Source organism: Pseudochaenichthys georgianus, unplaced genomic scaffold, assembly GCF_902827115.2.
Source record: "Pseudochaenichthys georgianus unplaced genomic scaffold, fPseGeo1.2 scaffold_1707_arrow_ctg1, whole genome shotgun sequence".
Lineage (NCBI taxonomy): Eukaryota > Metazoa > Chordata > Actinopteri > Perciformes > Channichthyidae > Pseudochaenichthys > Pseudochaenichthys georgianus.
In genome coordinates, this window is record NW_027262499.1 from 2,071 (window position 1) to 28,672 (window position 26,602).

Here is a 26,602-nt window from a genome sequence, read left to right on the forward strand (position 1 = left end):
TCACCACCGCTAAGTTAAGGTGGCTAATGTTGGGCTATAAAGGAACTACAGCACGGTCACATGACTTCACGTCACCACCGCTAAGCTAAAGGAGGCTAATGTTGGGCTATAAAGGAACTACAGCACGGTCACATGACTTCACGTCACCACCGCTAAGCTAAAGGAGGCTAACGTTGGGCTATAAAGGAACTACAGCACGGTCACATGACTTCACGTCACCACCGCTAAGCTAAAGGAGGCTAACGTTGGGCTATAAAGGAACTACAGCACGGTCACATGACTTCACGTCACCACCGCTAAGCTAAAGGAGGCTAATGTTGGGCTATAAAGGAACTACAGCACGGTCACATGACTTCACGTCACCACCGCTAAGCTAAAGGAGGCTAATGTTGGGCTATAAAGGAACTACAGCACGGTCACTTGACTTCACGTCACCACCGCTAAGCTAAAGGAGGCTAATGTTGGGCTATAAAGGAACTACAGCACGGTCACATGACTTCACGTCACCACCGCTAAGCTAAAGGCTGCTAATGCTAAATAACATTTATCTTTTCCAAAATCGTGCAGCCCTAAAATGTATTACTCGCTTTGACTACCTACTGTGTTTTAGATCAATTATGAATAGTTTCCAGAAAAGTACAAATAAAGACATGTTTCGTGTGACAGCTATCTGCGTGTTCAGCACCGGCTGTTTCTCTCAAACTGAACGTCTTCACTATCAACAGTCTCCTCACTAAACCCACCGGTCAGATCATCGGAGGTGATTCAGGTCAGTTTGATGCCAATACGTTTGTACTTGAAAGCAGGGCTTTGACTCGCAGACCACAATAACCTGAGAGGCTCCAGCAGCATCCTCTGGACCCAAAGCATGCTCTGACAGAGAATATGAACTGCTGCCATCTGATGGAGATTCACTAAAGTCAGCCCGAAGCATCCTCGGTGCTCCTGTCGGCCCGAAGCATCCTCGGTGCTCCGGTCGGCCCGAAGCATCCTCGGTGCTCCGGTCGGCCCGAAGCATCCTCGGTGCTCCGGTCGGCCCGAAGCATCCTCTGTGCTCCTGTCGGCCCGAAGCATCCTCGGTGCTCCGGTCGGCCCGAAGCATCCTCGGTGCTCCGGTCGGCCCGAAGCATCCTCGGTGCTCCTGTCGGCCCGAAGCATCCTCGGTGCTCCGGTCGGCCCGAAGCATCCTCGGTGCTCCGGTCAGCCCGAAGCATCCTCGGTGCTCCGGTCAGCCCGAAGCATCCTCGGTGCTCCTGTCAGCCCGAAGCATCCTCGGTGCTCCGGTCAGCCCGAAGCATCCTCGGTGCTCCGGTCAGCCCGAAGCATCCTCGGTGCTCCTGTCAGCCCGAAGCATCCTCGGTGCTCCTGTCCTCTCAGTGAACACAGAGCTCCAGATCAGATGCACGCTGAAGTCTCTTTGAGCGTCTCTCTCTGATGCTGCTGTGATGTTCCATGTTTGTTTCTCGTGTGTCTTGATGTGTGTCTGTTGGTGTCACACATGGAGCTGCTGGGATGCAAGGAGCACCTCAGACTTGATCTGACCATTAAAGTATCATGGGATCGTATCGTATTATCCTACACTGTAGTTTAGCTACCTGAAGTAAAGTCCTAGAGTTCCTGGGGCTGTTTTCATCACCAACGGAAGCACGAGGCTCCACGGTAGCTAGCCGAACAGGTGGCTAACAGTGAGCTAACACTGAAACCGACGGCATGGCTGTAATATCTATCCAACACATCGCTCGCACTTTGCGTGCTTCTGTGATTTGTGACAGAACTTCTGTTTTTAAACGACAGCATTATTTCAAACAGCCCGGGATGCTGCTAACACCATTAGCTCCTGCGGCTAACAAAGCTAAGAGAACCCGGGCTGCTTCTGGTTAAAGAAGCGCTATATACACATATACATCATATATACATATCATATTAAACCCCACTTTATTAGATGAAAGAACGAACTTTACATAAGAAACGGCCAGGAAACGCGTCTCATTGTGAGACTCATGTTAGTTACTCTGTTGTTAGTCACTGTTGTTTTCGTTTGTAGTTCTTATTTCTGTCACATGTAAACTGTTGGTTTTATTATTATCTACACTGCATTTGCACTATCCAATGGCACTAACCGGAAAGAAGTTCCTTAAATGTTGTAAAAAGAAAACATTAGCTCCTGCGGCTAACAGGCTAGCCGTTAGCATGTAGCTCATCATGTAAACACACCTCTCTGGTTGTTAGTGGAGATCTCGTGGTATTTAGCAGCAGTTTCAGGTGTATTTAAGAGCAGTTTCAGGTGTATTTAAGAGCAGTTTCAGGTGTTTTTAGGAGCAGTTTCAGGTGTATTTAAGAGCAGTTTCAGGTGTTTTTAGGAGCAGTTTCAGGTGGTGTTTGTGTGTCTTTAATGTGTTTATCAGATTCAAACCGGTAGCTGTGTGCTAGCAGGAGCTAACCGCGGCGCTCAGAGCTCACCTCAGCCTGCAGATACTCTCTCTGTCTCTATCGATCCTCCACAGACTCTCTCTGAGGAAACATGGAAGAAGCTGATTTAATAGATGAATAAAAAGCTCTTTATAACTCCATCATGACGCTTCTCCTGCTTCTTCTCGGCCTACAGAAAGGCATGCCGGGAGATTCTCACAACGGGCGGGATTGGCAGGACACAGCCCAGCGTCATCGCGCAAAGCATGCAGGGAAATGTAGTTGTGTGATATAATAACAGAATCTGAATCTGAGGTATAGTGCAGATACAGTAAAGAGAAAATAGAAGACGTACTTTGAGATAAGATATACTTTATTAATGCTAAATTAAATCTAAAAAAAGAGTAGAAAATAAACCGTATTATATAAATTACAGCTAATGGAATATGAAAGTGGGATATTATTTACATTAAGTGAGCAAGAATGGCATATTCAATGAAATATAAATGTGAAATGTACAGTGAGAAGTTATAAGTCTAGCAAAAGATAATCTGACTTATTTTATTGATTATATTTCTTACATTTCTAAATTAATGTTTGTAAATCAAAAGATAAATCCCTTATGTTATATATAGGGGCGTTGGTGAACTCCAGTTCGAAACCCGCCTCGGCCGACACTGCGTCAGGCCGTTGTGTCCTGGGCAAGACACTCTATCCGCATTTGCTCCTGTGGGTAATGTCCACATTATTGACATTTACATGTCTAATATGTGTAATATGTAATTGTAAAGCGCTTTGAGCACCTGTAAAAGCGCTCTAATTAAAACATGTAATCCATTATTATTATTATTATTATTATTATTATTATTATTATTATTATTATTATTATTATTATAATCAAAATATGTCAGTTGGCCAAGTAAAGACATTAAGTGACGTCATCGCAGGGCCTGCCCAATCAGAGGAGACTCGTGGCGTCCCCTGACAATAGAGCGCACGAGCTGAGCCAACGGTCGCCGGTAACTGATCAAATCTCCAGTTTCTCCCCGTTGCTCCCCGTTTCTCCCTGTTAAACCTGCGGCAGACCTGCGGACAGACAGCCGGACACACACCTGGGCTCAGAGAACAGAGAACCCCGGACACAGTCACGGTTTGACCCTCCCATCTCACTTCTAGAACTACTTCTGTCACTTTTTACCGGCTAACGGCGGCTAGCTTATGCTACAGCTACATAGCGCAACTTTCACTTTGAACCACAAACCGTCAGTTAGATCTAAAAACGGTCAGTTGGAGCTACTATAGGTCAGTTTGAAATATAAACGGTCAGTTTGAACTACACACGGTCAGTTGGATCTAACAATTGTCAGTTGGATCTTCAAACTTATTTTTTAACATGTCTGTTTTACAGCTAGGGTAGATTCTGCTACAGCTAGATAGAGCCGTCAGTTGGAAACTACAAACGGTCACTTGGAACTACAGACGGCGGTCAGTTGGAACTACAAACGGTGGTCGGAACTACAAACGGTCAGTTGGAACTGCACACTTGTTTTATAATCACTTTTTACAGGCTAGGCTAGATTCTGCTACAGCTAGGTAGAGCTACTGTCAGTTGGAACTACAGACGGTCAGTTGGAACTACAAACGGTCAGTTGGAACTACAGTTGGAACTACAAACGGTCAGTTGGAACTACAAACGGCGGTCAGTTGGAACTACAGACGGTTTTTAACGGGAGACACTACAGGTGAAGGTGAGATGAACTACCAGGAGCCACCCTGTCTGTTTACAGAGAACTGGACGCAGCAGGGTATGCTATAGGGCTGTGCAATTTAATCGATCTTGCGATATATATCGATATTTAGTTTTCCGAGAAAGTATCGATATTTCAGCCGCGGGTATCGATACATTAAGTCTGATAACTGTGTTCGTTATACTCGCGTCCAGGAGAGAAGCTTTAAAAAGGAAACTAATTGAGTCTCTGAGAATGTTCAAATGTATACTTTAATTAATAAAAAGCGCGGTAATGTTACAAGCAGAAGATGGTTCAGTCAGAAACACAGCTGTGTTCTGGCTCTCGTGAGCAAAGGGAAGAGAGCAGCTCCACCTCTCCAGCTGTTAAATATCCTCTGCTGAATCCTCCCTGGGGGCCGGTGGGCGCTGCTGGGGACCGGCCCTCCACATCTCCAATGTTCGTTGTTGCGCATTACAGAGGATTCAGACATTGTACATTAAATATATAACTAAACACGCCTTTTCTCCTCCTTATCTCTTTCATGACTTTTCATTTAAAGAGCCTGTGACACCATCCCAACAACTGTTGTGCAATGAAATATTGGGCTACTAGTAATCTCGAACCGTCAGTTTAAAAAAGAAAAAGCGATACCGTTTCGTTAAATATCAATAATTTCGAACATCGTGGGGAAATTCCTTCACTCATTTTGAAGTTTTGGGGGAAGCCGGAAGTGACGTCAATGCGGGAACGCTTCGAGAGCCAAACACGGACAAAGTGTGTTGTCATGCGTAGAAATTGTGAATTACTGAGTTTAGGCACGTTAATAACGTTTGACTACAGTATATTCATATCTGTCAGTGCTTTCATGTCAATTCGGCGACATAAACATAAATGATCGTGGTGAAGATGATGATTACATTAGGATTACAAATCGGGAGTGAGAGCTGCTGAATTTCCTCCCGTCGGATGTGATACAAAAACAAATCGTTTTGTAGTTGTAAACTCAAGTGGATGAAACTACATTTATTAGTGCTTTCATGTCAATGCGGCGAACATATGATACATTAAAGGATCGTGAGGATGATGATTAAAAATCGTTTGTTTGAGCCGGTCTGCATTTCCTGATGAGAAAACAAACCGATGCTTTTTGTAGTTGTAGTACACCAACAACGTGGATTAAACGTGTGGTTTTTTACCACGATGTTGGGGAAATTAATGGATAAAATGCACGGATTATTATTATTATTCCCACTCCGATCGGGACACTAGGTCCACCGTTTCCCCGCAGCGAGGCTCCCCCCGTTGACAGTTTACGTGGGCTGGGTGCAGTGGCGGACTGGCCATCGGGACGAATCCCGATGGGCCGGTACCGAAGTGGGCCGGTCGGATAAGTAACTAGCACATCCCCCATAGGCGGCGCGTGAGGCTCAGGTTTGAGAAGGCTAAATAACTTCTTTTACCTGACGCTGCCCGCCTCCGGCGTCTATAGAAAAGAGATCCACTCAGTGTGCGGAGTTTAAATCTCTCAAGTCATATTACAGGATAAAGGAAATACAGTTTAATCTGCCGTATGCAGAGAAGACGCCGACGTGTCGCACTTATCATTCATATTACATCATCAATCAGATCATCGATCATATAATATCATAATGTATCATATATTTCTTATCTGAGTCAGCTTCTCCAGCCTCATCTGGCCGTGCAACTCACAGTGTCACAGACTGGATGCAGAAGTATTATTTAACACATTATGTTGACGAAACACTCGAGACAAATGTAATTAAAGTCAGACCCACTCGTGTCTTAGACGTGAACGCGCTCTCAGCTGGAGAGAGAAACCCTGGCTTGATTTACCGAGTTGATAACCAGCGTCGTAGGACCGCTTAGCGAGATCTCGTTTGTTAGTTTGTTGTTACTCAAACATATCCAGGGTCTGTTGAACTGGCTTCGTAGCACAGGGCACAGGTGGCGAGCAGCGCTAAGGTCAAAGACACAGACATTATACATTATATTTGTATTTTACATCCCCCGCTTCCCCCGTTGACAATTTACTAGCGGTACCGAAGTGGGCCGGTCGAGAGTCCCGGGATGATTTTTAGTCCCAGTCCACCACCGGCTACATGACCGTATGATCGCCCATATTGACGCACCTCATTCCTAGACTTCTAACAGATACAACATAAAGCGATCCTTCAGCCTCATATGAGCTCTCAGACACGTTCAACATTAACCTGTCCTCGCTGTCTGAGCTTGCTGCTGTGTGCGCCGTCGTGCGTTTACATCTGGCTGTATATATATAAAGGTTTACATGCAGATGCTGGGATCCTGGACGGTGCAGCTGGAGCGCTGTGCCCGCAATGACTCACCCATCATTTGGCGGGACTTGAAGAATCCGCGAGAAGATCCAGAAAATGGTCAACATTGAGATTAATGGTTATCAAAGTACAAATATCCAAAATCAGTTCAGTGACGGTTTGAAGGGGACGATATGTACTCAAAGTGATGGTTTGGATGACGGGGGAAACCGTGTCACAGGCTCTTTAACACATTTTAAACGCTGTAATCAATACACCTTGTTTTCATATAACTGCCAACATGTCCCTGATGTTATACATCAGTGTATTTCATATTACGTTCAGTGACTAGTTATTGCTGTTATTACACTGCAGACGGAAGGACTGCAGCGCGTTCACTCTCGTTAAGTCTCTGAGGTGTAGACAATACAAATGTGTTACAGTTACAGTGATGTGTGTTTGTCCTCAGCAGCAGTGATGAGCAGCAGAAGCCGCAGGGCCTGGTGAGAGCACACACACACACACACACACACACACCTGTATAAAGTGTCAGAGGCAGAGTTGAGTTGTTAATTATAATATTAAACTTTATCTATCATCTAACCGCTGTCTCAGCACAAAGAGACGGAAAGGACGGTTCTCCAGAGGGACAGTACAGAAGCCTTCGTGGACAAAAGACGAGGTGGGTGCAGCGCCTCGTTTCTCACACACATCCAGGGTCAGGATATTACCATCACTGAACAGCTGACATATCAGTCTGATGATGATGATGATGATGATGATGGTGATCTTCCTCCTCAGGAGGAGAAGCTGCACAGAGTGGTGAAAGAGTTTGGATCCAACAGCTGGCCTTCAGTGTCCCTGCATCTTAAAGTGAGAAGAGCACACACACACACACACACACACACAGAGAATCCAGCTGCTGAAGTACCGTCTGTTTGTGTGTGTCAGAGGTCAGAGGGGGAGTGTCAGCGGAAGTGGCAGCAGATAAAGAATCCTGAGCTGGTGAAAGGGCCGTGGACTCAGACGGAGGACGAGAGGGTAAGCACTCAGTTATACACACGTTACACACAGTGCAGAGGTCCTCTGTCTCACAGCGCCATCCAGTGGGCCGGCTAGGTACTGCTGTCTGTTTAGTTTTAAAAAAAGTCACACCTGGGGGGTATACTACGAAGCCGGATGTTCTCTTAGCGGCTAACTTCAGGGTAACTCTGGGTTTCCGGTCCTACGAAGCTGGTTCTCTTTTTAGCAGCTAGATCTCCATGGTAACTGATGCTCAGCGGCTAGCCTGCCCCGGAGCAGGTTAGGCTGCAGGCTCAGAGCTCAACTCAGAGAAAGCACCGCCTGCTGACCAATCAGAGCTCAGCGTGCGGAGTGCAAAGCGATCAAGTCAAATCACAGGAGAAAGGAAACACAGAGAAGCTGCCGCTGCAGGAAAGACGGCCGGCAGAAATCAGCGACTGTGTGAACGTGAACATTAATAGAATATCACCTCCATCTCCAGAGCCGTCTGACTGTTAGAACATCAGCGTTAAGAAAGCTCTTAGATATCTGCCTCAGCATCAGAACCCGGATCAGAGTACACTAAGTCCAGTCAGCATCAGTACCCGGATCAGAGTACACTGAGTCCAGTCAGCATCAGTACCCGGATCAGAGCACACTGAGTCCAGTCAGCATCAGTACCCGGATCAGAGTACACTGAGTCCAGTCAGCATCAGTACCCGGATCAGAGTACACTGAGTCCAGTCAGCATCAGTACCCGGATCAGAGCACACTGAGTCCAGTCAGCATCAGTACCCGGATCAGAGTACACTGAGTCCAGTCAGCATCAGTACCCGGATCAGAGTACACTGAGTCCAGTCAGCATCAGTACCCGGATCAGAGTACAGTAAGTCCAGTCAGCATCAGTACCCGGATCAGAGTACACTGAGTCCAGTCAGCATCAGTACCCGGATCAGAGTACAGTAAGTCCAGTCAGCATCAGTACCCGGATCAGAGTACAGTAAGTCCAGTCAGCATCAGTACCCGGATCAGAGTACACTAAGTCCAGTCAGCATCAGTACCCGGATCAGAGTACACTGAGTACAGTCAGCATCAGTACCCGGATCAGAGTACAGTAAGTCCAGTCAGCATCAGTACCCGGATCAGAGTACACTGAGTCCAGTCAGCATCAGTACCCGGATCAGAGTACACTAAGTCCAGTCAGCATCAGTACCCGGATCAGAGTACACTGAGTCCAGTCAGCATCAGTACCCGGATCAGAGTACAGTAAGTCCAGTCAGCATCAGTACCCGGATCAGAGTACACTAAGTCCAGTCAGCATCAGTACCCGGATCAGAGTACAGTAAGTCCAGTCAGCATCAGTACCCGGATCAGAGTACAGTAAGTCCAGTCAGCATCAGTACCCGGATCAGAGTACAGTAAGTCCAGTCAGCATCAGTACCCGGATCAGAGTACAGTAAGTCCAGTCAGCATCAGTACCCGGATCAGAGTACAGTAAGTCCAGTCAGCATCAGTACCCGGATCAGAGTACACTAAGTCCAGTCAGCATCAGTACCCGGATCAGAGTACAGTAAGTCCAGTCAGCATCAGTACCCGGATCAGAGTACACTAAGTCCAGTCAGCATCAGTACCCGGATCAGAGTACACTAAGTCCAGTCAGCATCAGTACCCGGATCAGAGTACACTGAGTCCAGTCAGCATCAGTACCCGGATCAGAGTACACTAAGTCCAGTCAGCATCAGTACCCGGATCAGAGTACACTGAGTCCAGTCAGCATCAGTACCCGGATCAGAGTACAGTAAGTCCAGTCAGCATCAGTACCCGGATCAGAGTACAGTAAGTCCAGTCAGCATCAGTACCCGGATCAGAGTACACTAAGTCCAGTCAGCATCAGTACCCGGATCAGAGTACAGTAAGTCCAGTCAGCATCAGTACCCGGATCAGAGTACACTAAGTCCAGTCAGCATCAGTACCCGGATCAGAGTACACTAAGTCCAGTCAGCATCAGTACCCGGATCAGAGTACACTAAGTCCAGTCAGCATCAGTACCCGGATCAGAGCACACTAAGTCCAGTCAGCATCAGTACCCGGATCAGAGTACACTAAGTCCAGTCAGCATCAGTACCCGGATCAGAGTACACTAAGTCCAGTCAGCATCAGTACCCGGATCAGAGTACACTAAGTCCAGTCAGCATCAGTACCCGGATCAGAGTACACTAAGTCCAGTCAGCATCAGTACCCGGATCAGAGTACACTAAGTCCAGTCAGCATCAGTTCCCGGATCAGAGTACACTAAGTCCAGTCAGCATCAGTACCCGGATCAGAGTACACTAAGTCCAGTCAGCATCAGTACCCGGATCAGAGTACACTAAGTCCAGTCAGCATCAGTACCCGGATCAGAGTACACTAAGTCCAGTCAGCATCAGTACCCGGATCAGAGTACACTAAGTCCAGTCAGCATCAGTACCCGGATCAGAGTACACTAAGTCCAGTCAGCATCAGTACCCGGATCAGAGTACACTAAGTCCAGTCAGCATCAGTACCCGGATCAGAGTACACTAAGTCCAGTCAGCATCAGTACCCGGATCAGAGTACACTAAGTCCAGTCAGCATCAGTACCCGGATCAGAGTACACTAAGTCCAGTTCAGCATCAGTACCCGGATCAGAGCACACTAAGTCCAGTCAGCATCAGTAACCCGGATCAGAGTACACTAAGTCCAGTCAGCATCAGTACCCGGATCAGAGTACACTAAGTCCAGTCAGCATCAGTACCCGGATCAGAGTACACTAAGTCCAGTCAGCATCAGTACCCGGATCAGAGTACACTAAGTCCAGTCAGCATCAGTACCCGGATCAGAGTACAGTAAGTCCAGTCAGCATCAGTACCCGGATCAGAGTACACTAAGTCCAGTCAGCATCAGTACCCGGATCAGAGTACACTAAGTCCAGTCAGCATCAGTAACCCGGATCAGAGTACACTAAGTCCAGTCAGCATCAGTACCCGGATCAGAGTACACTAAGTCCAGTCAGCATCAGTACCCGGATCAGAGTACACTAAGTCCAGTCAGCATCAGTACCCGGATCAGAGCACACTAAGTCCAGTCAGCATCAGTACCCGGATCAGAGTACACTAAGTCCAGTCAGCATCAGTACCCGGATCAGAGTACAGTAAGTCCAGTCAGCATCAGTACCCGGATCAGAGTACACTAAGTCCAGTCAGCATCAGTACCCGGATCAGAGTACAGTAAGTCCAGTCAGCATCAGTACCCGGATCAGAGTACAGTAAGTCCAGTCAGCATCAGTACCCGGATCAGAGTACACTAAGTCCAGTCAGCATCAGTACCCGGATCAGAGCACACTAAGTCCAGTCAGCATCAGAACCCGGATCAGAGCACACTAAGTCCAGTCAGCATCAGTACCCGGATCAGAGTACACTAAGTCCAGTCAGCATCAGTACCCGGATCAGAGTACACTAAGTCCAGTCAGCATCAGTACCCGGATCAGAGTACACTAAGTCCAGTCCGCGGCACATCACTTCCTGATGTATCACATGTCTCTGATCCGAGTCCCTGAGCGTGTCTGGCCGCGCAGCACTCTCAGCGCCACAGACTGGAGGAAGCATTATGTCAGCAACACGTTGAGGAAACTCTGAGTCAGAGGTGATGAGAGTCAGACGGTGTGTTAGACGGCCGTGACATCATGAACCTGCTGATGGACGCATTCCAACACTTGCTCTGCTCCAGCTGTGTTCACCTTGCAGCTGCAGCTCTGAGGCTTTGATCCTGATCAAGTGTTTGAGTCGTGTTTAAAGTTTAACTTCTTCATGTGTCTGATATTAGAGTTCACTCTTCATTCAGGAAGTATGACGCTGCGCTGTCAGCAGCTTCTCCATGTCTGTGATTGGTCGAATGCTCCAGATCCCGCCCCTCTCATGTGAACACCTAGCTAGAGAGGACACGGCTGGCTGAGCGATCCACTCGATAACCCGCGTCGTAGGACCGCTTAGCGAGAGCGCGCATGTTTTGGATTAGGCCAACCGGCTAACTCCAACATATCGGGTTAGGTTGAACCGGCTTCGTAGCACAGGCCTCAGCTCAGCTCTGAACACGCTCTGTGTTTTTAAAACATCACCGCAGAACAGCTGACTTTTAGAAATTGGAAGATGTGCAGATTTCCAAAGTTCACAACACAAAATTCACAAAATGAATTCCCTTCATATTAAATGTCACTGCACTCAGAGACCAGATGGCTCCCTGCTCACAGAGCGAGGCAGCTGTAGCAACAGCTCCATACATGGATATATTACATATTGGTATAGAAGCAAACAACTCGAAACACAGACTGTCTCTGATGACGCCTGCAATATAGAGTCAGACGAGTGTTGGGGAAATCTCTCACAGCGCCGCCCTGATGATCTCAGAGCAGGACTGTTCCTCAGAAGAGTGACGTGGGACACAACCCTGCGCCAGGTAATGCTCCACACTCTGTTTACCTGGGAGCATGTGATGTCACTTCCTGTGCAGGTCATCGATCTGGTGCAGAATTACGGCGTGAAGCGCTGGTCGCTCATCGCCAAGCACCTGCTGAGCCGCAACGGGAAGCAGTGCCGCGAGCGCTGGCACAACCACCTGAACCCTGCGGTGAAGAAGAGCGGCTGGACGCTGCAGGAGGACCGCATCATCTGCCAGGCGCACAGCATGCTGGGAAACCGCTGGGCCGACATGTCCAAGCTCATGCCGGGCAGGTAGACACAGTCACAGAAGCTACAGTCGTGCTAATGTTAGCATGTTACTTTGAGGCCTCGCTTCAAATCAGGATGAAATATCTATCCATATTATTTCATACTTTCACTCGTAACCAACAGACATCCAATAATGTTCAGTTCAACCCTTTAAACATTCTGTAAACAACAGTGGCGTTCTGTAAACAACAGTGGCGTTCTGTAAACAACAGTGGCGTTCAAACAACAGTGGCGTTATGTAAACAACAGTGGCGTTATGTAAACAACAGTGGCGTTCAAACAACAGTGGCGTTATGTAAACAACAGTGGCGTTATGTAAACAACAGTGGCATTATGTAAACAACAGTAGTGTTATGTAAACAACAGTGGCGTTATGTAAACAACAGTGGCATTATGTAAACAACAGTAGTGTTATGTAAACAACAGTGGCGTTATGTAAACAACAGTGGCGTTATGTAAACAACAGTGGCGTTCAAACAACAGTGGCGTTATGTAAACAACAGTGGCGTTATGTAAACAACAGTGGCGTTCTGTAAACAACAGTGGCGTTCTGTAAACAACAGTGGCGTTATGTAAACAACAGTGGCGTTCTGTAAACAACAGTGGCGTTCTGTAAACAACAGTGGCGTTATGTAAACAACAGTGGCGTTATGTAAACAACAGTGGCGTTCAAACAACAGTGGCGTTATGTAAACAACAGTGGCGTTATGTAAACAACAGTGGCATTATGTAAACAACAGTAGTGTTATGTAAACAACAGTGGCGTTCTGTAAACAACAGTGGCGTTCTGTAAACAACAGTGGCGTTCAAACAACAGTGGCGTTATGTAAACAACAGTGGCGTTCTGTAAACAACAGTGGCGTTATGTAAACAACAGTGGCGTTATGTAAACAACAGTGGCGTTATGTAAACAACAGTGGCGTTCTGTAAACAACAGTGGCGTTATGTAAACAACAGTGGTGTTCTGTAAACAACAGTGTTGTTCTGTAAACAACAGTGGCGTTATGTAAACAACAGTGGGGTTATGTAAACAACAGTGGCGTTATGTAAACAACAGTGGTGTTCTGTAAACAACAGTGTTGTTCTGTAAACAACAGTGGCGTTATGTAAACAACAGTGGCGTTCTGTAAACAACAGTGGCGTTATGTAAACAACAGTGGCGTTCTGTAAACAACAGTGGCGTTATGTAAACAACAGTGGTGTTCTGTAAACAACAGTGGCGTTATGTAAACAACAGTGGCGTTCTGTAAACAACAGTGGTGTTTTGTAAACAACAGTGTCGTTATGTAAACAACAGTGTCGTTATGTAAACAACAGTGACGTTCAAACAACAGTGGCGTTATGTAAACAACAGTGTCGTTATGTAAACAACAGTGTCGTTATGTAAACAACAGTGGCATTATGTAAACAACAGTAGTGTTATGTAAACAACAGTGGCGTTATGTAAACAACAGTGGCATTATGTAAACAACAGTAGTGTTATGTAAACAACAGTGGCGTTCTGTAAACAACAGTGGCGTTCTGTAAACAACAGTGGCGTTCTGTAAACAACAGTGGCGTTCTGTAAACAACAGTGGCGTTATGTAAACAACAGTGGCGTTCAAACAACAGTGGCGTTATGTAAACAACAGTGGCGTTATGTAAACAACAGTGGCATTATGTAAACAACAGTAGTGTTATGTAAACAACAGTGGCGTTCTGTAAACAACAGTGGCGTTCTGTAAACAACAGTGGCGTTCAAACAACAGTGGCGTTATGTAAACAACAGTGGCGTTCTGTAAACAACAGTGGCGTTATGTAAACAACAGTGGCGTTATGTAAACAACAGTGGCGTTCTGTAAACAACAGTGGCGTTATGTAAACAACAGTGGTGTTCTGTAAACAACAGTGTTGTTCTGTAAACAACAGTGGCGTTATGTAAACAACAGTGGGGTTATGTAAACAACAGTGGCGTTATGTAAACAACAGTGGTGTTCTGTAAACAACAGTGTTGTTCTGTAAACAACAGTGGCGTTATGTAAACAACAGTGGCGTTCTGTAAACAACAGTGGCGTTATGTAAACAACAGTGGCGTTCTGTAAACAACAGTGGCGTTCTGTAAACAACAGTGGCGTTATGTAAACAACAGTGGCGTTCTGTAAACAACAGTGGTGTTTTGTAAACAACAGTGTCGTTATGTAAACAACAGTGTCGTTATGTAAACAACAGTGACGTTCAAACAACAGTGGCGTTATGTAAACAACAGTGGCGTTATGTAAACAACAGTGTCGTTATGTAAACAACAGTGTCGTTATGTAAACAACAGTGGCGTTATGTAAACAACAGTGGTGTTATGTAAACAACAGTGGTGTTATGTAAACAACAGTGGCGTTCTGTAAACAACAGTGGCGTTCTGTAAACAACAGTGGCGTTCTGTAAACAACAGTGGCGTTATGTAAACAACAGTGGCATTATGTAAACAACAGTGGCGTTATGTAAACAACAGTGGCGTTATGTAAACAACAGTGGCGTTCTGTAAACAACAGTCTCGTTATGTAAACAACAGTGGCGTTATGTAAACAACAGTGGCGTTCAAACAACAGTGGCGTTATGTAAACAACAGTGGTGTTCTGTAAACAACAGTGGCGTTATGTAAACAACAGTGGCGTTATGTAAACAACAGTGGCTTTCAAACAACAGTGGCGTTATGTAAACAACAGTGTCGTTATGTAAACAACAGTGGTGTTATGTAAACAACAGTGGCGTTATGTAAACAACAGTGGTGTTCTGTAAACAACAGTGGCGTTCTGTAAACAACAGTGTTGTTATGTAAACAACGGTGTCGTTATGTAAACAACAGTGGCGTTCAAACAACAGTGGCGTTATGTAAACAACAGTGGCGTTATGTAAACAACAGTGGCGTTCTGTAAACAACAGTGGCGTTATGTAAACAACAGTGGCGTTATGTAAACAACAGTGGCGTTCTGTAAACAACAGTGGCGTTATGTAAACAACAGTGGCGTTATGTAAACAACAGTGTTGTTATGTAAACAACGGTGTCGTTATGTAAACAACAGTGGCGTTCAAACAACAGTGGCGTTATGTAAACAACAGTGGCGTTCTGTAAACAACAGTGGCGTTCTGTAAACAACAGTGGCGTTATGTAAACAACAGTGGCGTTATGTAAACAACAGTGGCGTTCTGTAAACAACAGTGGCGTTATGTAAACAACAGTGGCGTTCTGTAAACAACAGTGGCGTTATGTAAACAACAGTGGCGTTCTGTAAACAACAGTGGCGTTCTGTAAACAACAGTGGCGTTCTGTAAACAACAGTGGCGTTATGTAAACAACAGTGGCATTATGTAAACAACAGTGGCGTTATGTAAACAACAGTGGCGTTATGTAAACAACAGTGGCGTTCTGTAAACAACAGTCTCGTTATGTAAACAACAGTGGCGTTATGTAAACAACAGTGGCGTTCAAACAACAGTGGCGTTATGTAAACAACAGTGGTGTTCTGTAAACAACAGTGGCGTTATGTAAACAACAGTGGCGTTATGTAAACAACAGTGGCTTTCAAACAACAGTGGCGTTATGTAAACAACAGTGTCGTTATGTAAACAACAGTGGTGTTATGTAAACAACAGTGGCGTTATGTAAACAACAGTGGTGTTCTGTAAACAACAGTGGCGTTCTGTAAACAACAGTGTTGTTATGTAAACAACGGTGTCGTTATGTAAACAACAGTGGCGTTCAAACAACAGTGGCGTTATGTAAACAACAGTGGCGTTATGTAAACAACAGTGGCGTTCTGTAAACAACAGTGGCGTTCTGTAAACAACAGTGGCGTTCTGTAAACAACAGTGGCGTTATGTAAACAACAGTGGCGTTCTGTAAACAACAGTGGCGTTATGTAAACAACAGTGGCGTTATGTAAACAACAACAGTGGCGTTATGTAAACAACAGTGGCGTTATGTAAACAAAAGTGGCGTTCAAACAACAGTGGCGTTATGTAAACAACAGTGGCGTTATGTAAACAACAACAGTGGCGTTATGTAAACAACAACAGTGGCGTTATGTAAACAACAGTGGGGTTATGTAAACAACAGTGGCGTTCAAACAACAGTGGCGTTCTGTAAACAACAGTGGCGTTATGTAAACAACAGTGGCGTTCTGTAAACAACAGTGGCGTTATGTAAACAACAGTGGCGTTCTGTAAACAACAGTGGCGTTATGTAAACAACAGTGGCGTTCTGTAAACAACAGTGGCGTTATGTAAACAACAGTGGCATTATGTAAACAACAGTGGCGTTCTGTAAACAACAGTGGCGTTCTGTAAACAACAGTGTCGTTATGTAAACAACAGTGTCGTTATGTAAACAACAGTGGCGTTCAAACAACAGTGGCGTTATGTAAACAACAGTGGCGTTCTGTAAACAAGTGGCGTTATGTAAACAACAGTGGCGTTATGTAAACAACAGTGGTGTTCTGTAAACAACAGTGGCGTTATGTCAACAACAGTGGTGTTCTGTAAACAACAGTGGTGTTCTGTAAACAACAGTGGCGTTATGTAAACAACAGTGGCGTTATGTAAACAACAGTGGTGTTCTGTAAACAACAGTGGCGTTATGTAAACAACAGTGGCGTTCTGTAAACAACAGTGGCGTTCTGTAAACAACAGTGGTGTTATGTAAACAACAGTGGTGTTATGTAAACAACAGTGGCGTTATGTAAACAACAGTGGCGTTATGTAAACACCAGTGGCGTTATGTAAACAACAGTGGCGTTCTGTAAACAACAGTGGCGTTCTGTAAACATCAGTGTCGTTATGTAAACAACAGTGTCGTTATGTAAACAACAGTGGCGTTCAAACAACAGTGGCGTTATGTAAACAACAGTGGTGTTCTGTAAACAACAGTGGCGTTCTGTAAACAACAGTGGTGTTCTGTAAACAACAGTGGCGTTCTGTAAACAACAGTGGCGTTCTGTAAACAACAGTGGCGTTCTGTAAACAACAGTGGCGTTCTGTAAACAACAGTGGCGTTCTGTAAACAGCAGTGGCGTTCTGTAAACAACAGTGGTGTTATGTAAACAACAGTGGCGTTCTGTAAACAACAGTGGCGTTCTGTAAACAACAGTGGCGTTCTGTAAACAACAGTGGCGTTCTGTAAACAGCAGTGGCGTTCTGTAAACAACAGTGGTGTTATGTAAACAACAGTGGCGTTCTGTAAACAACAGTGGCGTTCTGTAAACAACAGTGGTGTTATGTAAACAACAGTGGCGTTCTGTAAACAACAGTGGTGTTCTGTAAACAACAGTGTCGTTATGTAAACAACAGTGGTGTTCTGTAAACAACAGTGGCGTTCTGTAAACAACAGTGGTGTTCTGTAAACAACAGTGGTGTTCTGTAAACAACAGTGGCGTTCTGTAAACAACAGTGGCGTTCTGTAAACAACAGTGGTGTTCTGTAAACAACAGTGGTGTTCTGTAAACAACAGTGGCGTTCTGTAAACAACAGTGGCGTTCTGTAAACAGCAGTGGCGTTCTGTAAACAACAGTGGTGTTATGTAAACAACAGTGGCGTTCTGTAAACAACAGTGGCGTTCTGTAAACAACAGTGGTGTTATGTAAACAACAGTGGCGTTCTGTAAACAACAGTGGCGTTCTGTAAACAACAGTGGTGTTCTGTAAACAACAGTGGTGTTCTGTAAACAACAGTGGTGTTCTGTAAACAACAGTGGCGTTCTGTAAACAACAGTGGCGTTCTGTAAACAACAGTGGCGTTCTGTAAACAACAGTGGTGTTCTGTAAACAACAGTGGTGTTCTGTAAACAACAGTGGCGTTCTGTAAACAACAGTGGCGTTATGTAAACAACAACAGTGGCGTTATGTAAACAACAGTGGCGTTATGTAAACAAAAGTGGCGTTCAAACAACAGTGGCGTTATGTAAACAACAGTGGCGTTATGTAAACAACAACAGTGGCGTTATGTAAACAACAGTGGGGTTATGTAAACAACAGTGGCGTTCAAACAACAGTGGCGTTCTGTAAACAACAGTGGCGTTATGTAAACAACAGTGGCGTTCTGTAAACAACAGTGGCGTTATGTAAACAACAGTGGCGTTCTGTAAACAACAGTGGCGTTATGTAAACAACAGTGGCGTTCTGTAAACAACAGTGGCGTTATGTAAACAACAGTGGCATTATGTAAACAACAGTGGCGTTCTGTAAACAACAGTGGCGTTCTGTAAACAACAGTGTCGTTATGTAAACAACAGTGTCGTTATGTAAACAACAGTGGCGTTCAAACAACAGTGGCGTTATGTAAACAACAGTGGCGTTCTGTAAACAAGTGGCGTTATGTAAACAACAGTGGCGTTATGTAAACAACAGTGGTGTTCTGTAAACAACAGTGGCGTTATGTCAACAACAGTGGTGTTCTGTAAACAACAGTGGTGTTCTGTAAACAACAGTGGCGTTATGTAAACAACAGTGGCGTTATGTAAACAACAGTGGTGTTCTGTAAACAACAGTGGCGTTATGTAAACAACAGTGGCGTTCTGTAAACAACAGTGGCGTTCTGTAAACAACAGTGGTGTTATGTAAACAACAGTGGTGTTATGTAAACAACAGTGGCGTTATGTAAACAACAGTGGCGTTATGTAAACACCAGTGGCGTTATGTAAACAACAGTGGCGTTCTGTAAACAACAGTGGCGTTCTGTAAACATCAGTGTCGTTATGTAAACAACAGTGTCGTTATGTAAACAACAGTGGCGTTCAAACAACAGTGGCGTTATGTAAACAACAGTGGTGTTCTGTAAACAACAGTGGCGTTCTGTAAACATCAGTGTCGTTATGTAAACAACAGTGTCGTTATGTAAACAACAGTGGCGTTCAAACAACAGTGGCGTTCTGTAAACAACAGTGGTGTTCTGTAAACAACAGTGGCGTTCTGTAAACAACAGTGGCGTTCTGTAAACAACAGTGGCGTTCTGTAAACAACAGTGGCGTTCTGTAAACAGCAGTGGCGTTCTGTAAACAACAGTGGTGTTATGTAAACAACAGTGGCGTTCTGTAAACAACAGTGGCGTTCTGTAAACAACAGTGGCGTTCTGTAAACAACAGTGGCGTTCTGTAAACAACAGTGGCGTTCTGTAAACAACAGTGGTGTTATGTAAACAACAGTGGCGTTCTGTAAACAACAGTGGCGTTCTGTAAACAACAGTGGTGTTATGTAAACAACAGTGGCGTTCTGTAAACAACAGTGGTGTTCTGTAAACAACAGTGTCGTTATGTAAACAACAGTGGTGTTCTGTAAACAACAGTGGCGTTCTGTAAACAACAGTGGTGTTCTGTAAACAACAGTGGCGTTCTGTAAACAACAGTGGCGTTCTGTAAACAACAGTGGTGTTCTGTAAACAACAGTGGTGTTCTGTAAACAACAGTGGCGTTCTGTAAACAACAGTGGCGTTCTGTAAACAACAGTGGCGTTCTGTAAACAGCAGTGGCGTTCTGTAAACAACAGTGGTGTTATGTAAACAACAGTGGCGTTCTGTAAACAACAGTGGCGTTCTGTAAACAACAGTGGCGTTATGTAAACAACAGTGGCGTTCTGTAAACAACAGTGGCGTTCTGTAAACAACAGTGGTGTTCTGTAAACAACAGTGGTGTTCTGTAAACAACAGTGGCGTTCTGTAAACAACAGTGGCGTTCTGTAAACAACAGTGGCGTTCTGTAAACAACAGTGGTGTTCTGTAAACAACAGTGGCGTTCTGTAAACAACAGTGGCGTTCTGTAAACAACAGTGGCGTTCTGTAAACAACAGTGGCGTTATGTAAACACGTTGTTTGTTTGGAACTGAGAGTGTGTTCTAAATCCCAGGACCGATAACTCCATCAAGAACCACTGGAACTCCACCCTGAAGAGGAAGGTGGAGAAGGAGGGCTACCTGGAGGTGCTGCTCCTCCACTCCTGCAGCTCCGCCTCCAGGCCCCCCCGCACTGCCAGCATCCCCAGCAAGGTCACACACACACACACACACACACACACACACACACACACACACACACACACACACACACACACACACACACACACACCCTCTGCAGTGTAGACATCAGAGCTGGGAAGTAGTGGAGTACAAATACTTTGTTACTGTACTTAAGTACATGTTTCTGGTTTTGTTTGTAGCCTTTCTTTAACCTGGGGGGTATACTGCGAAGCAGGATTTTCTCTTAGCCGGCTAAATTCAGGGAAAACTCCGGCTTTCCGGTCATCCGAAGCTGGTTCTCTTTTTAGCGGCTAGATCTCCATGGTAATATATGCTAAGCAGCTAACCTGGTCGGGAGCAGGTTAGGTTGCAGGCTAAGAGCTCAACTCAGTGAAAGCACCGCCTGCTGACCAATCAGAGCTCAGTGTGCGGAGTTTAAAGCGATCAAGTCATATCACAGGAGAAAGGAAATACAGAAAAACTGCCGTCGCAGGAAAGACGGCCGGCAAAAATCACCGACTGTGTGAACGTGAACATGAATAGAATATCACCTCCATCTTCAGAGCAATCTGACTATTATAACATTAGCGTGAAGAAAGCTTACTTACATATCTGCCACAACATCAGTACCCGGATCAGAGTACATTAAGTACAGTCCGCGGCACATCACTTCATAATGTATCACATATCTCCTGATCTGAGTCACTGAGCCGTATCTGGCCGTGCAGCACTCACAGCGTCACAGACTGGATGCAGAAGTATTATTTTAAGCAACACATAAGTTGACGAAACACTCGAGACAAATGTAATGAAAGTCAGATGGTGTCTTAGACGGGCAGTGATATCATGAACCTGTTAGTGTACGCATTCAAACACGTGTTCTGTCCCAGCTGTGTTCACCTTGCAGCTGCAGCTCTGAGGCTTTGATCCTGATCAAGTGTTTAAGTCATGGATGTTTAAAGCTTAACTTCTTCATTTTTGACTAGTATTAAAGTTGACTTTTCATTCAGGAAGTATGACGCTGCGCTGTCAGTGCGCTTCTCCATGTTTGTGATTGGTCGAATGCTCCAGATACCACCCCTTTCATGTGAACGCGCACCTAACTAGATAGGACACGGCTGGCTTGAGCGATCCACTTGATAACCAGCGTCGTAGGACAGTTTAGCGAGAGCGCGTATGTTTTGGATTAGGCCAACCGGCTAACTCCAACATATCCAGGTTAGGTTGAACCAGGTTCGTAGTACAGGCCCCAGGTGAAGCCCCTTGAGATCAAAAGATCTCTTCTTCAGCCTGCAGGACATTAGTTACACATGTAACATAGAAACAACAGAACAACAATAAGGATGACATGCAACATAATGTACAGAGTACAGTTTACAAACTCTATTTAGCAGGGTTCGTACGGTCATTGAAAACCTGGAAAAGTCATAGAAATTCAAAATGCAAATTCCAGGCCCTGGAAAACAATATTTTTCCCAAAGTTTTGGAAAAGTCATGGAAATGTAACTAAAGTTGCGTCAAATATAACTTACATTTTATCTAACCGCCGAAATGATCTGCGGTCGCGAGCTGTTATGTGCCATCATGACGCGCATGGTGTTATTTTATATATGAAGCGCGAGCTGTGTGCTCGAGGCTTCCTGCCTGTCGGCTGAGCTCTGCTGCTCCGGGATGAGGGTCAGCTACATTATCTACGGTGCGTTCGTTAACTGTGCGGAGTCACTGCTGCACAGACTGAGCCGCTGGTGAACAGCTGTTCAGAGCAGAGCTCCCTGTCGGAGCGCAGAGCGTGATGTGAACTGACATTTTTTTCTGTCGCAATATCATTTAAAGAATCGTTGAGCTAGCTAGCATACATTGTCACTATCTGCTAACGTTAGCTTTAGCCTCCGTTTTCTAATAGTTTTTTTCATAGGCTATAAACAGAGGTGGTATAAGTATATATATTGTGCTAGAGTAAAAGTAGAAGTACTCAGATCTTGTACTTTAGTAGAAGTAGGCTACTCAGATCTTGTTCTTAATAAAAGTATAAGTACTCAGATCTTGTACTTGAGTAGAAGTAGGCTACTCAGATCTTGTTCTTAATAAAAGTAGAAGTACTCAGATCTTGTACTTTAGTAGAAGTACTCAGATCTTGTACTTAATAAAAGTAGAAGTACTCAGATCTTGTACTTAATAAAAGTAGAAGTACTCAGATCTTGTACTTGAGTAAAAGTAGAAGTACTCAGGTCTTGTACTTGAGTCAAAGTAGAAGTACTAGAGTGTAGGAATACTCTGTTACAGTGAAAGTCCTGCATTCAAAATGTTCCTCAAGTGAAAGTAGAAAGTATTCTCATCTAAATATAGTGAAAGACAGTGAAAGTAGTCGTTGTGCAGATTGGTCCATTTCAGAATAATATATATATATGTTTTATAATGATTGATCATGAAAGTGTTCTCAAAGCTGGTGAAGGTGCAGCTAGTCTGAAGTACTTTGTAGACTGCAGGGTAGCTGGTGAAGGTGCAGCTAGTCTGAAGTACTTTGTAGACTGCAGGGTAGCTGGTGGAGGAGCAGCTAGTCTGAAGTACTTTGTAGACTGCAGGGTAGCTGGTGGAGGTGCAGCTAGTCTGAAGTACTTTGTAGACTGCAGGGTAGCTGGTGAAGGTGCAGCTAGTCTGAAGTACTTTGTAGACTGCAGGGTAGCTGGTGAAGGTGCAGCTAGTCTGAAGTACTTTGTAGACTGCAGGGTAGCTGGTGAAGGTGCAGCTAGTCTGAAGTACTTTGTAGACTGCAGGGTAGCTGGTGAAGGTGCAGCTAGTCTGAAGTACTTTGTAGACTGCAGGGTAGCTGGTGAAGGTGCAGCTAGTCTGAAGTACTTTGTAGACTGCAGGGTAGCTGGTGAAGGTGCAGCTAGTCTGAAGTACTTTGTAGACTGCAGGGTAGCTGGTGGAGGTGCAGCTAGTCTGAAGTACTTTGTAGACTGCAGGGTAGCTGGTGAAGGTGCAGCTAGTCTGAAGTACTTTGTAGACTGCAGGGTAGCTGGTGGAGGTGCAGCTAGTCTGAAGTACTTTGTAGACTGCAGGGTAGCTGGTGAAGGTGCAGCTAGTCTGAAGTACTTTGTAGACTGCAGGGTAGCTGGTGGAGGAGCAGCTAGTCTGAAGTACTTTGTAGACTGCAGGGTAGCTGGTGGAGGTGCAGCTAGTCTGAAGTACTTTGTAGACTGCAGGGTAGCTGGTGAAGGAGCAGCTAGTCTGAAGTACTTTGTAGACTGCAGGGTAGCTGGTGGAGGTGCAGCTAGTCTGAAGTACTTTGTAGACTGCAGGGTAGCTGGTGGAGGTGCAGCTAGTCTGAAGTACTTTGTAGACTGCAGGGTAGCTGGTGGAGGTGCAGCTAGTCTGAAGTACTTTGTAGACTGCAGGGTAGCTGGTGAAGGTGCAGCTAGTCTGAAGTACTTTGTAGACTGCAGGGTAGCTGGTGAAGGTGCAGCTAGTCTGAAGTACTTTGTAGACTGCAGGGTAGCTGGTGAAGGTGCAGCTAGTCTGAAGTACTTTGTAGACTGCAGGGTAGCTGGTGAAGGTGCAGCTAGTCTGAAGTACTTTGTAGACTGCAGGGTAGCTGGTGAAGGTGCAGCTAGTCTGAAGTACTTTGTAGACTGCAGGGTAGCTGGTGAAGGTGCAGCTAGTCTGAAGTACTTTGTAGACTGCAGGGTAGCTGGTGGAGGTGCAGCTAGTCTGAAGTACTTTGTAGACTGCAGGGTAGCTGGTGAAGGTGCAGCTAGTCTGAAGTACTTTGTAGACTGCAGGGTAGCTGGTGGAGGTGCAGCTAGTCTGAAGTACTTTGTAGACTGCAGGGTAGCTGGTGAAGGTGCAGCTAGTCTGAAGTACTTTGTAGACTGCAGGGTAGCTGGTGAAGGTGCAGCTAGTCTGAAGTACTTTGTAGACTGCAGGGTAGCTGGTGAAGGTGCAGCTAGTCTGAAGTACTTTGTAGACTGCAGGGTAGCTGGTGAAGGTGCAGCTAGTCTGAAGTACTTTGTAGACTGCAGGGTAGCTGGTGAAGGTGCAGCTAGTCTGAAGTACTTTGTAGGCTGCAGGGTAGCTGGTGGAGGTGCAGCTAGTCTGAAGTACTTTGTAGACTGCAGGGTAGCTGGTGAAGGTGCAGCTAGTCTGGAGTACTTTGTAGACTGCAGGGTAGCTGGTGGAGGTGCAGCTAGTCTGAAGTACTTTGTAGACTGCAGGGTAGCTGGTGGATTTACTCCAGGTGGAACTGAAGTCTGATTCAACACTTGGTTATATTTCACATCATTCATCTGTGAAGTAACTAAAGGTATTAATACATGTAGGGGAGGAAAGTACACCATGTACCTCTGAACTGTAGTGGAGTAGAAGTACACCATGTACCTCTGAACTGTAGTGAGTAGAAGTACACCATGTACCTCTGAACTGTAGTGGAGTAGAAGTACACCATGTACCTCTGAACTGTAGTGAGTAGAAGTACACCATGTACCTCTGAACTGTAGAGGAGTAGAAGAACATAGTAGCAAAACATTGAAATACTTAATAAAGTACAAGTATCTCAAAATTGTACCCACGTATAGTACTTGTTGAGTTGATGAACTTAGTTACTTCACACCAGTGGCTTTACAGACAGAAAGACTAAGCCTTTCAGAGGCATGAAAATACATTTTCAAAATGCTCAACAGCCAGAATGATAAACTGACCGCTACACAATTAAAATAAATGCTTTTATATATTTATATTAGATGTGACTCTTTGGCGTTTCTGTTATTACTACCGGCTGCTTTAGTTGCTCTGACGGCTAACATCCTGTTATTCCTCATTTTAAAGCTGATATCCGTCGGGTCGGGGGCTCGGGTCCTTGTCACCTTTTTCACACCTGATGAGTTTTCCTCCCTGACTACAGTTGCTTCAGCGAGTAGAAGCTAGTAAGCTACTATGTGATTTGTTTTAGATAGGCACAACATGTTTCATATGCAGACCTTATTTTCCTGTTCCATGTTCAAATAAACCATTTTCAGTGGTCATTTTTTTTTTGGTCATGGAAGATGAGGTAACGGTCATTGAGAGGTCATGGAGAGGTCATTGAAAATCATTGGTGAAAAAGTGTATGAACTGATTTACAGTGACAGGTACCGTGAGTATCACACAGCATGTCACCCAGCCGAGTTTCAGAGTGATGCAGGGGAACCAAAGTGCTCAGTTTCAAACAGCTTTGCAGACTGTTCCAAGTTAGTGGAGCTGCTCATCTAAAAGCTTTCTTCCCTCAGACAGTCCGAGCACTTGGCACATTTAATAAAACAACATCATGAGATCTCAGGCAATACGTACTTTCAATTCTCCATGAGATCAGAGAGCAGATATAAAAAGGTAGGTTACCCAGCATGGCTTTATAGATGAAGTGTCCCAGAGACTGAGCCTCCTTAGAGATGAAGTGTCCCAGAGACTGAGCCTCCGTGCAGAGAGTGAAGCATCCAGCCCTACACACAGGGGGCAGTGAAGGGTTAATGCTTTACAGTCTGTCACACATCTCAGAGCGCTGTGATACGCAGCATCTGACTGGACCAGCCAATGGGCCGGTGCATTCATATAGACCAGATCCCCAGAGTCCAGCACAGGTCAAAGGTCACAGAGCCTCTTCCTGGCCTCCAGGAGAAGCAGGACGTGTTCCTGGAGAAGAACCCTAGCCTCACCCTCAGCTCCTCAGCAGGCTAGAGACCTGAGGTTTAGAGGAGAGACGACCATCAAGCAGACACCCAGGTGTTTGTAACAGGAACCACTTTGAGCACTTGTCCTTGCGTAGTTACAATATCTACAGCAGGCTCTGGGTCTGCTCAGCTTTAGAAAGAGCGTGACCTTGGTTTGATCCACACTAGAAGCAGCGTTAGTTCAGAGCGCTGAGTCTGAGTCGTGTTGGAAGCAGCCTGTGATGTAGCAGCAGCTCCTGAATGAGGGACCTCTCAGAACATCACGGGATCATCCGCATGATGTGAAGTAGCTTCATCCACATGTTCCCCTGAGCTGTTGATGCAGATGGAGAATAAAAGTGGGCCTGAAACAGAGCCTTGAGGAACACCGTTAGTGATGTGTACCCACTCAGAAGACAGCCCATCAGAGTGAACACATGGACCTTTCAGAGAGGCAGTTCTCAGACCAGCCACTGCACGGCTGCACACGCCGACACTGAGCAGCCTCTGCTTCAGGATGAGATGATCCACGTGTCCAACGCTTTGGACAGGTCAGCAAACAGAGCTGCTCAACTCTGCTTATCATCTAGATACTCTCCACATCGTTCACACGTTCATCGTGGCAGTGATGGTGCTGCGCTGCTTTCTGAAGCCTGACTGATGCTCAGACAGGAAGTCATGGTTACATATAAACACCTTTACCTGTTCACTCACTAGGCGTTCAAGAGCCTGAGCCAGAACTGACCACTTAGAGACGGCCTATAGTTATTT

The 26,602-nt window shown here is 45.4% G+C and overlaps 1 protein-coding gene across 1 annotated transcript; it reads left to right on the forward strand.

Moving 5' to 3' along the window:
- Nucleotides 1-693: 693 nt before the first annotated feature.
- Nucleotides 694-26,382, forward strand: LOC117441472 (myb-related protein A-like; the record flags this gene model as incomplete). The annotated part of the gene is made up of 8 exons (XM_034077561.1): nucleotides 694-769; nucleotides 6,906-6,936; nucleotides 7,049-7,115; nucleotides 7,235-7,306; nucleotides 7,385-7,474; nucleotides 11,960-12,180; nucleotides 20,042-20,180; nucleotides 26,282-26,382. Coding segments are annotated over exons 2-8 (716 nt in total), but the record flags the coding sequence as incomplete, so codon positions are not given.
- Between the last annotated feature and the right edge of the window lie 220 nt (nucleotides 26,383-26,602).